At 35.5% G+C, this 16,624-nt stretch overlaps 1 protein-coding gene across 6 annotated transcripts in view; it reads right to left on the bottom strand.

Annotated features, from left to right (window-relative positions):
• REPS1 (RALBP1 associated Eps domain containing 1) overlaps positions 1–16,624 on the bottom strand; it is a 72,643-nt gene that overhangs the window by 14,182 nt on the left and 41,837 nt on the right. For 3 of the 6 annotated variants that reach the window (XM_075413937.1, XM_075413938.1, XM_075413934.1), the window contains exons 8-12: positions 16,229–16,383; positions 10,835–10,956; positions 6,237–6,317; positions 3,142–3,229; positions 2,201–2,302 (exon numbers count right to left, since the gene is read on the bottom strand). In XM_075413937.1, coding sequence (XP_075270052.1) covers positions 2,201–2,302; positions 3,142–3,229; positions 6,237–6,317; positions 10,835–10,956; positions 16,229–16,383 — 548 coding nt within the window. The remainder of the gene's footprint in view (positions 1–2,200; positions 2,303–3,141; positions 3,230–6,236; positions 6,318–10,834; positions 10,957–16,228; positions 16,384–16,624) is intronic. The other 3 variants (XM_075413936.1, XM_075413935.1, XM_075413939.1) reach the window with 3 other exon arrangements.

Below are 16,624 nucleotides of genomic sequence, written 5' to 3'. Positions count from 1 at the left end.
GTAGCATGATGCTTTAAAGTTAAAACAATTTGGGAAAACAGTTATTTTTGCTGCTTTTATTTTTACTTGCATAGCAGTTTCAACTCTGTGGATGTCCATCAAATCAGAAGAATTATTGATGAACTTCTCCAGTTATGACGTTCTGAAGTTTATAGATCCTCTCTCCTTTGTTCCAAATCACACAGCTTGCACAGAAAGACAATTGTGCAGTGCCTGTGCCTACTGACTTCTTTCTTATCTCATGCAATAGGAAAATGTGTCCCTGCTTCTTGGCTTAGGTCTGAGCTGCTATTAACAAATTCCTAACTTCCAAGCTGAATTACTGTGATGTAAAGCATGGAAGATAAGGACAAAATGCTAATTCCTCAACATCAAGACGATGCTTATAAATCTCCATTGGTTCTCAGTTCAAATACTATTTTAATATATTGATCCATGAACAGTAGACCATGAGAAGTAAAATAATTAATATGCATTTAAATTTTGATTAATAAAACACTAAGAAATCTGTATTCCTCTGTACAACTCAGAAAAGTTCTTAAAAATATCAATTTTGAAACAACACTTCCAAAACAGTGATATCTCAACAAACAACCCCAAAACCCACTTAGAAAAGGACTTGCTTAAATTAAGATTGAGACTCCCTATTCTCAAGGTAAACAAACAAAAGCAAGCAACTAAAGCAAACACCAAAAAATGACTGCAGCCCAACAGCTCAAGGAAGCGCACTATAGACACTGTCACTGATGTAGCATAGACAGTGCTCAGATACACTATTGAAGTACGACACTAAAGAAGGTTAGAAATGTAATTACCAAGAGAGAAAGTCTTCACAAAAAAAAAATCATGTTGTATTTACAGTGATTTTTTTAAGGATCAGAAATTCATTTTCTAGAGTTAGTTTGTATTAAATGTTTTATTCATGATTCACCTGAAAAGCGTTAACCATCCAAATTACTTTAGAACATTGACAAGAGCCATTTCTTCAGAAAAAGGATGGGCATCCTATAATAACTACAGTTAGAGATACTACAGGGTAGCTTTATGTTCCACTGCCATGAGGATTGTTTTATTTCACTACATTCTTCCTTCTGAGAGAAGAATACTTCTTGGTATAATCAGTTACAGACCCTTCATCAAAATTTAAACGATACTCGGATAAGCAAAAGGGAGTACAGAATGGCTCTCAGAACTTAGATCTTGCATGTAGTAGTACTTTCCCCGCTAAGAGACCATGTTTGCTCATTCTTTCTTTTGCACCAGAAGACTACCTAGTAAAAACAGAATTCTGCTTGTAAAAAAACCCAAGACAGTCAGGCTCAAGACATCACTCAGAATGAAGAGTGCCACTGAAACAGAGTTCATGGAGGAACACAAAACACATTGCAAAAAGGCACTTCCTAAATTACTCCCATATAACAAACCAACCAAAATACTTCTGTCTTAATGCAAAGGACTCAAATTCATGAGTTCTTCAAATCTTATTTTTACCAAAGAACAGTTCCCAGCTTAAAGAAAACAAACAAAAAACCTCAGAAACAGACTCCATAGATTCATTCAGGCTACACAGATTCTGGAACCTCTCTCTGTATTAGACAAGTAGACTAATCAAATCAAAATAATGCAAAATGTTTTGGACACAGGAGATACTGAAAATCAAAAAGGCTATTAGAAGCAAATAAACAATTGAAAAGCTGTATCTTAAAAAGAAATCTAGAAGTCTATCGCATTTTCTTAGTAGCTAAACCAGATGAGAATTGCCTGAAAATTGTGGTCAACAGGTTTTTGTTCTTCAGAAAACGTGTTGTTACATAGTTCTGAGGAAGCAGAATCAAATGCTACATAGTCAATTCCACTTTCCATACATTTAAATTTCTTATCATAAGATTAGAAGAGTAAACACGAAGACGGAAAAGAGCTGACAAAAATGAACTTTTTTAAACACACATGGCAGTAAAACATCTCCAGCGACATCCGTAGAACCTTCTTAATTACAGCTTCCAATATACACTTCGTATCAGAAATGTCTCTATTCTTAGCAGAAGCTCTAAAATGAGCAAAACTTGTCTCTATTCTTAGCAGAAGCTCTAAAATGAGCAAAACTTACCCTATCTAGCAAATTTTAATTCACTGAAGAATGTATCAGATCTACAGTTTGTGTAATGTAAAAAATTAGATCAGAAAGTACTTTGATACTTACTAACTGTATTTGCAGCTGTGAATTTTACAGATGAACTAATTTTGTTTTCTTCTGGGAGATCAGGTGGTTTCACAAGTAGTGGGCTAGTAGGGTTAGCATGATCTAGATGGAAAAAGCAAGTCTAAATCAACAAGTGTATCCAAACTAGCCTTCATTTCTAATGCCAAAGCTTTACATTAGTTTTTCACCCTTAACAGAACTGTTATATTCAAGACTAAACTGTTGTATGTTAACACTTTTGGTGAACGAATTACTATAACTTTAAAGTTTTACACTGTAATAGCTTGCTTTCTATTTCTCAATGCTAAGAGTTGGGAATCTACCTATTTACAAGGCTAAGGAAATTTTAAAAAGAAATGTTGTGGATACTTGTTTATTCTCGTATGCTGAAGACTGTGCATGACTTCCATGACTTGAGGAAATACTGGCATACTGGGACACACCTATAAATTGAGACTCTACTGTTCCTCAAGGAAAATTATCAAACCACATTGCTTATTATTCACCAGAGTATTAGAAAAAAGGCCTGCCAATACTCCCAAATGCTGTCAGGTTTCAAAATAATAAACTCTGTATTTCTGACCACAGTAGAACATGCTTTATCAATGTAGGCTCTGTTCCCCATCTTCACAGTCTCCTTCAGTATTTACTAAGGAAACCTAGAAATTCTTCCAGATGCCCAAATCAAATCTCTATCATGATGCTCCTGAACTACTCCAAGAAATGATCTCCTATAGATGGTGAAATCCTCACTGTATCAAATGGCTAATTCAAATTCTGCAACTATCTGAATTCTTAACTCAGAGAATGTCACTAATTATACTGGTTACAACATTAGATATATTAATCTGAGGAGAAGGAAAAAAGTCAGCATTCTTAAGGAAGCAAAGAAAACTCTAATTGTACAAAACTTTCCTCATTAGCAAAAGAAAATATCCTACCACTTCCAGTTCTTTTAAGCTCCATTTCCTGCATGTGGATTTTGCTGGGAGTCATTCTTATGGGAACTGGGTGCACAATTGCAGTGTCCTGTGGAGGAGATCAGAGTCAAGTGATGTTAATCCAGGTTTAAACTGTTCCATTAAGGGTCTCTGGCATCATGTGAAATGTCATTTTTAAACAAAATTTCTTAAAATTTAATTTTACACAGTTCCAGAAAACTGAATATACCCATAAAACCACAGCTCTATAAACTTAAGTTTCTCTAATGATTTATAAGGTGTAAGCTAGCATATTGCTTTAAAAGGGCACTAGAAATGTTTCTATAGATAACCACGTTGTGAACAGGACCTCAATTTTACCAGCTTTCCACCATTTTTGGCATACCGGATATCTGTTACTTCAAGTGCATCTTCAAAAAAAACCCCAAACCCACAACTTCAAAGTCCCACTCCTCGGCTTTACTTACAATGTCTCAAAGTTATGGCCTCTTTAAATTGTATGAGTAATTCTCTACAAAATAGGTGCTGTGTAGTCGTTTAAGACAAATAGTTTCAGGAGTCTTTAAAATAGTAGAATCTTCTAAACTTCAGGATAATAAACCCTATGGAATATATCTCTAGATAGGCATTGACCTTACACGTAGGTATTTTCTTTGTAGTTCAGACAAAGGACTCCATTTTAATGTACTTTATAGACAGCCCTTTCCATCTGGCTTGAAGACTGAATGTAGATAGCTTCAAAAATATCTCAAAACTTTTATGTTTGTTCACAAGTAATCTAAAAATATGCACAGAGCTGTCAGAGTATTTTACTGTCATCTATATTCAGAATACATGAACAGGTGGGACAATGACAGCACAAAAAAATCCCAGATTATATTCTGTCCCTAGAAATAACAAGAAGTTTCAAAGCTATCCTTGTATCAGAAATTTAATCTGTTTTGACTACTCAAGTAGATCAATTTCACCAAGCATAATACATTTACATGAATATTTTCTAAAACTATTTCAACTGACTTGCACTACTCTTGTTGCAAATATATACTTTTAAATACACTTTCTAGTCAAAGCTCAAACGCTTTTGTTGTGCCAGGCTTTTAGGAATAGTTATCACTTCAAAGCATACTGCTTTTTTTTCCCCTCCCTGTAATGGGATTATCATGCAAAGATCACTCTCGCTGTAGCTACTTCAGTCATCTGCTGTAATCTAACATGCAGCTACTATAAAAATCATCTCTCAAATAGTTAAACGGATTTTTATATAGCGTATTAATTCAGGTCATGAATCTAATTTTATACGAAATAACATGTTACCAACTTTCACTTACAATAGGCAAATTATGTTCCCATACCAGGGGATGAATGTACTGCTTTACTCTTTCCACTTATCTTTTACCTCCAAACCAGCTGCTTTTCCCACAAAAAGAGAAAAGAACTGGTCTATGAATTTACTCTTTAGTTAGTTATTAACAACTGCTCAAGAAAGCTGATTCTCTCCTTTGAGAAAGCAGGAGCTGTTCAATAAATCAGTCCTATGCATCTTTGTTCAGACTGCTAAAATAAGAAGTTTGCACTCTGCTACTGAAAAGTTGCTGTCACTTGTTCTTATTTTTGTATGAAAATAAAGACTCTGAAATATCTATTTCCAAAGTCTGTTCTCTTAGCAAGCACCAAAGATGCTCACCATTTTTAAAAATTTTTCTCAATTACAAGCATTGTAAGAAAATGACTCAAGAATGTGACCTCATGGTGTATCTTTTGTATTTCTACTGAATTTCTGTTTATACACACATGCACACACAGACAAACATCTATATGGCTATATACGGGTTTTCCATAGATCAGCACTGTTCTACTTTTTAGATTATCAACATACGGAAAAAAAGTCAAACTTCAGATTTCTGTCATTTACTAATTTTGTGTAAAAATAAATTATTATCTTATTGTGGAAACAAGATAGTGATAACTCTTTACTGTCCAGCAATTATACACAGTAAGAAATAACTAAAAACTCATTTCCATCACATTTCATTATATTTTAAAAATATGACTGTTTCTTTTGTTTTGAATGTTTACTAAGGGCATTTCTGAGGAGAGGGAACAGTGCTGTTTGAATTCTAGCTTCCAGCATCTAGAAATGCTATTTCCACATAAATATCAGCGTTAACTCTGTGAGGGGAACACTGAGGTGTTCAAAATATATGTATATCTATGTATTATATCTTTTCAGAAGTGACCTGGTTAATACCAAAAGCAGTTAAATGCCTATTATGTATACCTGTTCCATTGTTATACAATCAAACGGACACTAACACCATTATTAATTAAATTAAAATGGACACTAACAGTGGTAGTTAAATCTGTAAGAAAAGCAGGATGAAAGCAGCAGCTAAATACTGAAGTAATTTTAATGCATTTCAGAACTGCTTCAGTGTCACATTCCATGAAGTTTAAAACCAGCAGAACTTGAAACACTGTAGTGAATTTCTGGCTCCCAAACTTGGCAAGATATTTAACTACGTAATCCTTCACAGCGTTCCTCACCGAGTAAAGCATTAGAACAGCACAGGTTTAGCTGGAAAAAACACTAAAAGCCTTATTAATAAATAACTTGGTGAAAACATTAGGAGTATGAAATATCACACCCATTAAAGTCCAGTAGTTTTTTCAGTGAAGCTGGCATTGCCAGCTCCTAAGGGTTTGCACAAATCAAGCTCTGAAACTTGAAAAAAAACAAAACAACACTGAAGACAAAATCTAAAATGTGTCTGGTTTATCACTGGGAGTGGCCCTTGCATTGACTTACAAACATTTTCAAAAAACTACTATGTTTAAATACTTTGTGTAATACAGGTTTTGATAGCAGTGTTGTATTACATCAAAATCAAGCAAAAAAAGCATTCTTTGCACTCAGATATTAAACATGAGCAGTACAAGAAAATTTATATTCCTAAAATAAGCAAAAAAATTAAGAAGCCTGCCACCATTCCCCAAAAAGCAGTCCATGGAATCATGCATAACAGCTAAATACAATGAATGGAAATTCAGTGTTAATAAAATTAATTTCAAACGAGCAAGCTAAGTGATTGACTTACAGGATCAGCTGGTGCAATGTTAGAATCAAATTGGGTCAGAGTTTGTGAGCTTGAAGAGCGTTCGCTAAATGTCTCCCACTGCTGAACAGACAGAGGAGAGAAGTCAGCATGATGAGAAAGATGGGAGTAAAAGATCACTGAGGAGATTTAGCATAGTAGTTTGGAGGTTGCACTGGAAAGCACTGTATTTGCACTGGACAGTACTTGATTTGGAAAGCACACTGATACACAGTAAGTATTTCTATTTTGGTCTGAGACTTGTGCAACCAAGTTTGTTACCTGTCAATGTTAAACTTTACATTCACAATTCATAATGAAGATACAGGTGCACAGTCAACACAGAAGTATCTTCAGAGTTCATATTTGCCAATGAAAATCATACACGTAAAAAAATGGTTAAGCCACTCACATATTGTAAAGATAAATCAGTGCCACACGTTGTGTGTATTTGTAATTATAAAATCCACAGAAAGCTTCCTCAGCTTTGTAGTGCCTGTGTTTCAAAAGGCAAATGAACACTGAGCAGAGTACTCCACCAGTTCAGCCTGCCAGTGCAACCCCTGAGAAGTGATTCTATGCTGTAAAAGAGTATTTTTACAAGTCTAAATCACTGACAAGGCAAAGAATTAAATTCAAACATACTGTTGATTGCTAAAAGCAAATAAGTCAATCTCTGAACAATGTTGTAAGATATAGTCATGCTGTATCAATACATGGTTGTCAAGAGTTCTCAGACTTAGTAAGTCAAGCTATAGCCACAACTGGATCAACAAAGCACCAAAGTACATAAAATTAGTTTGTGATCCAGAAATCAGATTACAAATCACAACAGGCATGCTGAACTTGTTATATTTTGGTAAAACAACAATATTAACCAAGTTTCAAACACTACAACGAAAAATAGCATATACAAAATTTTTCGAGCTCAGAAAAATTGACATAAATGATGTCAGCATAGCTGTGAAAACAAATTAATATTCTTGTCCCATCTCTGTAGGCAAATCAATGTAAATGATTCCAGAAGACATAGGACAAACTACACAGAGTTAATCAACCTAATCTCATGGGCTCCTCTACACTGAGCTACATTTGGTGAATGGCCTGTTTGTGAACCTAGTCTGAAACAGTTATTTCAGAAATAACTCTACAGAAATGTCTAAATAACTGTTTTCCACCAGCTGAAATGAAATTCAGAAAAAGATTAACTAAATTTGTAAGTGCTTTCATGCATGCTGCCGCTCCTTGTAGATACAGAGCCTTATCTCCTCATTTCAAACTTTAAACTAGGGTAACAATTATGGGATACTTTTCACATGGGGTTTTGGGGTGGTTTTTTTCCTGGTTGTTTTGCTGTTGCTGGCTTTTTGTTTTGTTTTTAAACACATGAAAATACCCCCTTCTTGCACAGAATCTAATGAAACCTTTTTAGTAAGGATGTAAGGCTTCCCTTCTTAACTGCTCTGTCCTACTCCCTGTATTACACAGTTCATCTCTGTCACTACACCCCTTCATGAAGGGGCAGCACTGCAAGTAGTTTGGAGCTATACAAACCTGCTGAGTGAGCCAGTTTTTACTAAGCCAGAAACTTCATGGCCAAGTTCTGCCAGTCTTTCCCCTGATATGGCCTCTTGCATTTACACAGCTGCACATTTTCATGAAACATGCATTAATATTTATTTTAGGACTACCACTACCCTTTTAAACTTGATTTGGCCAGTGGCTTCAGAGTTACCAGTGAGGCTGGCAAACAGATCATTTGATTACAGAAATACTGCTTCTTAATTTTTCAAACCTTCCATAAAGGCATACGGCATCTGTTATAGTGAAGATCAATGCTAAAATACTATTTTTTTTAGAGATGGATGCAGATTTTGCCTCTTATTCTACTCCTCTGAAGCCAAACTGCAGGACGTTTGTTAATTGTCCTCAGGCTCCCTAGCTGGGCACGGACAAATGAACACTAACACCTCCTGACTGCTCTGGGGAATATGCTATTTGTGCTCCATCCTGAAATACTACCAGAAGCTAGTTACTGCTAACTCCCTGGTTAATAGAAAGTACTTACATAAAGGATCTGGACTGCATCTCGAACTCTGTGCAAGGTTTGAGAGCATTGACAATACAACTGATTTGCTAGGATAAAACTCCTACTAGCTCAAACTAAAATACTTGTCTTCTACACTTGCAACAATGTTTTAAAAAATGCTTTCAAAAGGTTAATTACTAGAAACTAAAACTCACAGCAACGTGAACCGTTACTAACAGAACACCGAGACATTTGAAACAAGGTGTAACAGTTGAACTCAAAAGCAAATCTCCATATCTGCATCAAAGCTAATATGACCAGATGACACTAGACTGTTTTCAACAAAAATTCAGTAGGCTTCTCAATTTTTTTTAAGCTGTCAGAACTTAGTGCTCAGCCTTGAGACTGGGTGGAAAAGATGCCTGAAGTGAGAAAGAAGTGATGAGTGACGAGATGAGAATGCGAAGCATGTAGTATCCAGAGTTATGTGGATTGTCATGGTGCTCTTTACTCTGAAGTTTGAGATTGATGCCTTGGTCCATACTTGGGAGTTTACAGTAAGTCTAAAAATCAGCTATGAGCTAAAAAGAACAGAGTAACCAACAGTTTGGAAACTAACGGGATGAAACTGCCTGGAAAGGTAGACAATCGAAAGATGCATAGCTTTTTCAAGCAATTAATTTGTTGATGACAGTTATGAGGTTGAAAGAGGAAACAATTAGACTGGTGCCTGCAGTAATACCAGAAATCTTATCATGGTCAAAAGAAAATGCTGAGGAGCAAGAAGCACGCATGGCAATATAGCTGAAAAATCAGAAATTCCTTTGTGTTAGAACAAGAAACTCTTAACATTTAATACCTGTTCAACTTTTTAGTATAGTTAGTATCTGGTAGTATGTTTAGTGTGAGAACTTCTCCAAACCTCTTAAAGTTTTAGTAGATTTTCAGAAAAAAATTACCACATTATCCAAATGGACAAAGTCAGTTCTGTAAGACAAGATCTTGGCTGACAGAGAATTGTCATTAACTTTGTTCCACTACTGCAATTAGTCTTTTCAATTGGTTTGAGTTGCACCGGACACTGAAGGAATCTGTTCAATGATGATACAGCTCACCAAATGACTAGTTTAACAAATCTTTATTGCAAACATGAGGGAAAGTACCAATGCAAATTTTAATACAGTTGCACACATTTACAGCTTTTCAGCAACAGCTGAGTATCTGCTCACCTCCCTCCTAAAACACAGCTTCCTACCAGCAGTCTGAGTCACTCTGTCAAACAGAACAACTAAGAATCACTAAATCATTTCCCACATTTTTTATTTGGTAAGGACATCACTAAGGCTAGCATTTGCCCTTAAGAGGAACAACAGACTTTATGTAAAGTCCTTCCTCCTGCAAGAGGAAGAAAACAGCTGCTCGAAAACTGTAAACCTAAGTATTTGCTTATTTTCTGTTTCATACCGACTCTCCTTTGGTTCGTCTAAGTCTTTTACTACCAATCTTCTACTCACTTGAAGTCTACTGAAGAAGAAGAAAGCCACACAAAGCTCTTTCAATAAGCAAAGCCGCTAAGATAATACTTAGCTACTGACAGAACTATCTTTGATGTCAAAACGAGTTTTAGATTCTTCTTGACAGTCTCAAATTATCAAATGAAAAGTTTTCAAAAAATATTTCAGTACTTCCCTGCCCAACGAAAAATAAGCCTACCTCATCTTTGTAATATGGTTGCAGTCAGGAACTCATTTAAGTCTTTGAAGTAGCTCTTAGAATAAAACACTGGTTTATTCTAAGTCAAAGGCAAAAATGTTAATCCAGAGCAACAATTAAACCTCTAGGAATCAATCCCTTCTAAGCTTTTTAAACAATGGACATTGTGGGGTGTGAGGGAATTCCTGTTTGGTAACTTCAATTTCAAATTCTGACACAATACAGCTTTACTATGTAAGACTGCTTATATAGCAAACACGTATGGTAAACAATGATAAAGCAGCAGTATGTAACAGCAGAAAATTAAAATTTAAATAAATGTAGCCAATGGTTGGCTTCAGATTCAACTTTGAGTCTTTTCTTCTGAAACAAACCTGGAGCTATGACTTCTCTACATTACTGGTGGGATATTTCATATTTCAGGGTAAAACCACCTCCAGAAATACGTCTAGATATCCAGATCCATCAGAAATTTATTTGGTAGTTTTGCAAAAGTGTTGGCTATAATAGCCCTTCAGATGTAACAAAAAAACAACCAAAACCCCACCCTAAATAAAAAAAATCAGGAATTCAACTTTTCCAATTAATGCTATGAGGTAATTTTGTGATCAATATAAGTCTTAATTACCATTAATGACAACATTTTAAATAGTAGCTCATCTCACAATGAGACAGAAAAATTAGGAGGAAAACATTACCTTTTCTTACAATTTAAGATATGTAGAACTTTCCTGTGTCTATTGTCATGCTAACTTTTTCATAATTTGTGATCAACAATCCACTTACGATGAATTATGGATACATAAACAATTTAGTTGTTGACTGGCAATGAAATAGCTCTTAAATAAAAAGTGCTAACCTCACTGCTCTGATTCAATTCTGGCCAGGTCTGGTTTAGGGATGGCATTGATGGAGACTTGCTTGGAGGTGCTTCTGCTGGAGAGCTGGAGTAACCTACCTCACCAGTCTGTTCCCCAACTTCTGAAACGACAGGAATCACTATAAACTAAAATCATAAATTGCATTCAGTTTATTCTCAGAAGAGCTGCTCACATCTCACGGAAAGTGCAAAGTACCCTTTGATTTTATCTTTTCCAAGTAAATACTTAGCAGTAGACCAAAAAACCCCAAAAAAACCCAACAACTAAACCACACTCGTTCCAGTCAAATACACTATTTACCAGGTGCTACTCTTATTTTGAGGATCCTTCTGAAAACTGGACTTTGAAGATCACCCTGTACCATAGCATCTCTCTGTACTCTGGCTTTTAAATAGCATTTTTAGATTTTGATTACATGTAGAAATAAATATAATTCATTCTTACATTATGAGAAAATTACTTCACACTAATGTTCATTGCATTAAATCCAGCAATGAGAGGTTTATCTTACAGAATAAAATACTTCCTTATATGAAAGGTTAAAGCAAAACAAGTATATCAATGCAAACACAAACAAAAAATATGAACAGAGATGAACAAAACCATTCTCTTTGATTATTCCCCACAGAATATTTTAAGTTTTCATTCACTACATTTTCAACTTCAAGTCTAGCAGCTGTCACATAACAACTGTACATTGTTACTGTTATTTCAGTTTCCTCTGAGCTTTCAGCAAGTACAGTCCCTTGCAGAAACACTCTTTCAGAGCTGTATAATTTTCATGATGCAGCACACTTTTTTTCCTGTTCAAACTGTAAAAAAACTGGGTAAAGTAAATCTGAACAGCAGATTAAGCATTCTGTGTAACACAGTAAAATCCTGCTTACGGTGTCTTCTACTTTGCTAGATACCACAATACAAGCTAAAGCAATGCACTGAAACCTCAAAAAACTGAAGTTCAGATTACAACTGTATAATGTAACAGAAACAGCTGAAAGAGTGTCTGATAAGTAGCTAGACATATAAGATGTTTGTAGTCCAAAGAATTAAAATTCTCAACAAGACAAAATATTGCACACAAGAGGAAAAGATGGCTTAATTAAATTACCATTCAAAAGGACTGCTTGACAGATACTGTGATTGAAGACAACTGCCACAAGAATGTGTGATACACTGTACCAAAAATTGATTAAAATTTATAAAAAGGACTGGTTTCTGGCTCCTGCAGAGCTGAACTCTGCAGCCTGCTCTCCTGCTATGGCAGCTCCATATTTTGTCTCCTGTCTTGCATTCAGAAGGAACTTGTAACAAATTCAGTGTCAAACTGAAGAGGAAACACTGGAATACTCAACGGTGACCAACTGCACCTCTGAAAATCAACAACCACCCATTATTGTCTCTGAAGTGCTGCTGGGGACAGGAAGAAGACCAGCCTAAAAAGCATAGCCAACACATTAGAAAAGTCCAGAAAAAAATTAATTGCCCCATCTTGAGACCAGGTGCGACTGAGTTGCTACTGACATGAAAAAAGCCACACACAGAAACCAGTAACTCATCAAAATTTCAAAGGTATTGTAAAGTTCCTATAAATAACCAGACATCCGGTTGAGACTCCCTGTTTCTAAAATTGTGCCCAGCACCCAGCATCTTATACCACTGTCCTTCAGGGAAAATGGCCTTGCAAGTTATTCAAGATAGAAGCTGCATGTAATACCTGCTTCAGGCAAAAAGCATCTAGCAATTAAAAAACAGGCTACATCAAGCTGATATTTACAGGCGCAATGATGTTGCCAACTGTCGCCATCATCAGGATGACATGCTGTGGCCATTGTACACAAAATAATACCCTAAGTTCAAAATAGCCATTGGTAATGTTCTGGGAATGCGTATTGCATACCAATTGCTCCAAAGTGTAATATGAATTAAAATTTTCTGATGAGTTAATAAAACACTGAAAATTTTCATTTCAATGGTGATGCACTAGATAACTGAACTAACTGCTAGTGGTAAACACAAAGTCAAAAGATAAGGCTGCAAACTGCTGGGGATAGACTACGCAGCTACCTGTAATTCAAGGAATTTTGCAAATATCTACATGAAACATGCATAAGACATCCATGGAAAACTTCAAGGGTTAAGTAATTAAGTTGTGTAAGACACAAAGCATGGCAGATTCTTTTTCTTACAAAGAAATGGTACTACTGCAGCAGCCCAAACAAAAACCAAATTCACAGGAAAGCAAAACTTGTTTTGGGATTTGTAAAGGGCTGGTCGCTCTTACTAACCGAGACAAAATTTAGTTTAAAGGAAAATATTCACATTTATTTACATAACAGAAAGGGAGACTAGTGCTCTTTTCAGCTGCAGATCATAAATTATGACAAGACAGATGCAGGTACTATCAACTGTACTCATTTCATAAAATAAATGTAGAAGCACTTAGAGAAGTATTTGTACAACTGCCTGACTTCATGCTCCCAGTTTCATACACTGGAGTTTTCTTCTACAGGCTGTTCTTACACAGACAGATCTTGCTCATCCTGAAGGGCTGACGTTACCTATCTACATATACCATAATACAATGTTAAATCTTAAGTGGAGCTGCTGCAGTCCATATAATTCTTTGACGAACAAGATCCAATTCAAAACACCAAAACCATTCAAATGTGTTGTTGAATTACCACGCTATTCTAAGAACTTGAAACACCTAATTTCTCTCTCTAGTCAGCAGAAAGATATTAGCACCTCATTTAACATTTTCTTCTATTAATGTTCTGAAGACGTGTAGTGCTATACCAGAAAAATGACCAACTATATAAATGCTTTACTATACAATGGGTCTCTGTCATGTGAGAAATACATATCCCCGGTCATGAAATCAGATGCAGGACAAGACCAATATGTTAATGGGTTTGGGACACCTGCAGTTGGTCACCTAACAGACCCACAGGGGCTGATGAGGGAGTGCCTGCCAGTGTAGATCACGGGAGTTCTTCCCTCCCTCTGCCTGAACCAAGATGCACGATGCAGGGAGCCCTGTTGCTTTTCTTTCTGCTGGCCACTAGTTCAAAAGTCAAAATGGACAATGACAGTAAGTTTCAACTGCAGAGCAGAAGCATGGAAGATCAAGGGGAAAGTTTCTAACAAAAGGATAGAATTAATAATAAGGGCACTGTTAACAATTTCAAAATAAAGTTTACCACCTTGCACATTGGTTTACAAAGACGTTAAAGTAATTCACCTTCTTGAACACTGAGGCTTTGGTCAACAGAAGATCACTAACAATTTCTTTCTTTGAGAAAGTTGTATCCCATGAAAAAAGTGCACTCAAAAACACACTCCGGTGCCATGCTTTACAGTTTCTATTTTTGAGAAGGCTGCTGGAATCAAGCTTTATTGAAATACAGATTTTACGGAAACTAGAAAGAAAAAATTATTACAGAAATTTACCTGTTTTACGTTTCTAGGCTCATTTACAGTCCTTAAATTGAATCCATGTAATTTAACATGCATATTAGTCTGCACAAAGACCTATGAGTAACTTTTAACTTAGATTAAAATAGTAAATGTATACTGGAGATTTGGACTGTTGTAACTACAAGTTAAACTATAGCCACGTCAATAATTTCTGAAGTCTTTCATTCAACATACAAGTTTTGGTGATAAATCATATTAGGTGCTAGAAAAGATTAGCTATTTCCAATACTGGTGGCCCAAACTAAAAAAGTTTGCAAGGACTGTCACTTTTCATTGTAGCTGTTAACAGCAGAATCAAGTATCAATTAGAACTACTTTGTTTTTTAAGCACAGCTTCACCAGTAACCTTTTAACAGTCACTAGAACAGGGTAATTTCCCTTCAACTTTTTTTTTACGACTTTAAAAATATTTTGTCCTCAAATTAAAGTGGTCTTTAATTTGTACCTCATGAAAAGAAGTCAAATTTTTATATTAACAAATTTGCCTGTAAAATAAGAACAATAAACATACACATTAACACTTTTTGGTTTAATGTCCAATTTATAAAGTTTCCAAACAACTTCAGTTAAATGATAAAAGCCTTGAAATCTACTACCAATAAAGCCAGTAGAAGACCGGGTACAGATATAGTTGGTGGGTTGTTTTTTTAAAAAAATAACAGTGGTTTATACAAATAAATGTTACTCTATTTCCTAACAAGATTTTTGCTTGGCCACCACCTTAACACAAAAATAGACAGAAGGGGTAGGTTTTAGACACTTTCTAGGTATTCATCTAATTAATTGTAGATATTTCTTATGAATGTCTTCATCATACCAAAATGCTTACACTAAAAACACTTCAGTTGTGGCTGACTGCTGTTGGAAAGGTTCTTAGAGGAGCCAAGCTCCTCCCACAAAAAATGGTTTAATTATTAAAGCAGACACTGTGGCTTTTACTACCTCTAGTTTAAGAGCTCGTCAATAATTGTCAGATGAAAGTCTTTAATGTCCTACAAACACAGTATGAAGAGACTCCCTTTGAAGTATTTAGTAAAAAGAAATAAAATTCTAGGAAATCATAGTACTTGTGCACCTACAGTATAACCTGACTTTGCAAGCAAAGATTGCTTGTTAAAAAGTAATTTAAAGCAGTTTTAAAATATTCAGTTTCCTTCATCCATTTAAAAATAAAAAAGGAAGACGGCCACAAACATCCTATTTTCAAACACTAGTTTTACATAGAATAGTAGTTTGCTTCTCAGTTATGGGACCGAGTTTTTGGCACATATTAACATGCAGAACACATACATTCAGTAGTTTATCTAGGAGTATCCAAAGGTAAAGGACTGTGCACAGAAAGACTAGGTGCCAAAGCAACGGAGGATAAATCTTGCTGTCAAGTCAGAAGCAGAATTAAAAAAGGAATCTGTGCTACTGATCCTGTACTTCTAAACTACACAGTCTTACCTCTAGCACTGCATCTGGGAATATTTTCTAAGTAGCTTCAAGACTTAGAAACTTATGTCATTTTCAGAAACAAGGGTGAACCGAAAGTGTATTCATGTGAAAGCAAGTTTGAAGTATAGCTGGATTGGGAATCTGGAATACAATAGCTGATCATGAATAAAATCCATACTGCGACAACTTTGCTTTCCTTAACCTTTAAAGGACACAGGCAGTATTTCCAAATGTAATAACCAATGTGTGTACTGTTCCTAAATAACATCTACCCATACATTAATATATGCGCTCAGATTAGCTCTGCGCACTAAGATTTTTAAAAATTGCACATTGTTTTACTTCACAGTAACTAATGCATTATGATCCTACAAAGCTATAAATATCTGCTGATACACTGTAACAACTATACCATCATTTGAAAATAGTGGCATTTGTGTTGAAGCATGTCTTACCCGTTGAGTCTTCCAAATCAATCAGTTTGGGCATTAAACTTTCAGGTAACTTCTCTGGCAAATCATACCCATTCTTCCTAGCAACGACCAGATGAAATGCAGCACAGAACTCGTCCAATGTCAGTGCACCATCTTTATCAAAATCTGACAGTTCCCTAAAAAGGAAAACTTTATATGAATAAAATTTCTTAAGGTTATTTTATTGGTAAAAGACATACTTCTGTTTTGCCACTTGGAAGATCAAAGAATGCAGTTTATAGTTCATTTTATCCTATTAAACACTTCATATTAGTGCTACATGCTTTACTCTTCAAAGAAGATGAGCCTTCATTAATAACATTTCTGTGAGCTTAAAGATCACTTAAACCCACTTTTATCTCTCCAGGTTTTAACTCA

This window comes from Opisthocomus hoazin, chromosome 2, assembly GCF_030867145.1.
Source record: "Opisthocomus hoazin isolate bOpiHoa1 chromosome 2, bOpiHoa1.hap1, whole genome shotgun sequence".
Taxonomy (NCBI): Eukaryota; Metazoa; Chordata; class Aves; order Opisthocomiformes; family Opisthocomidae; genus Opisthocomus; species Opisthocomus hoazin.
This window is presented reverse-complemented; position numbering and strand designations above follow the sequence as displayed.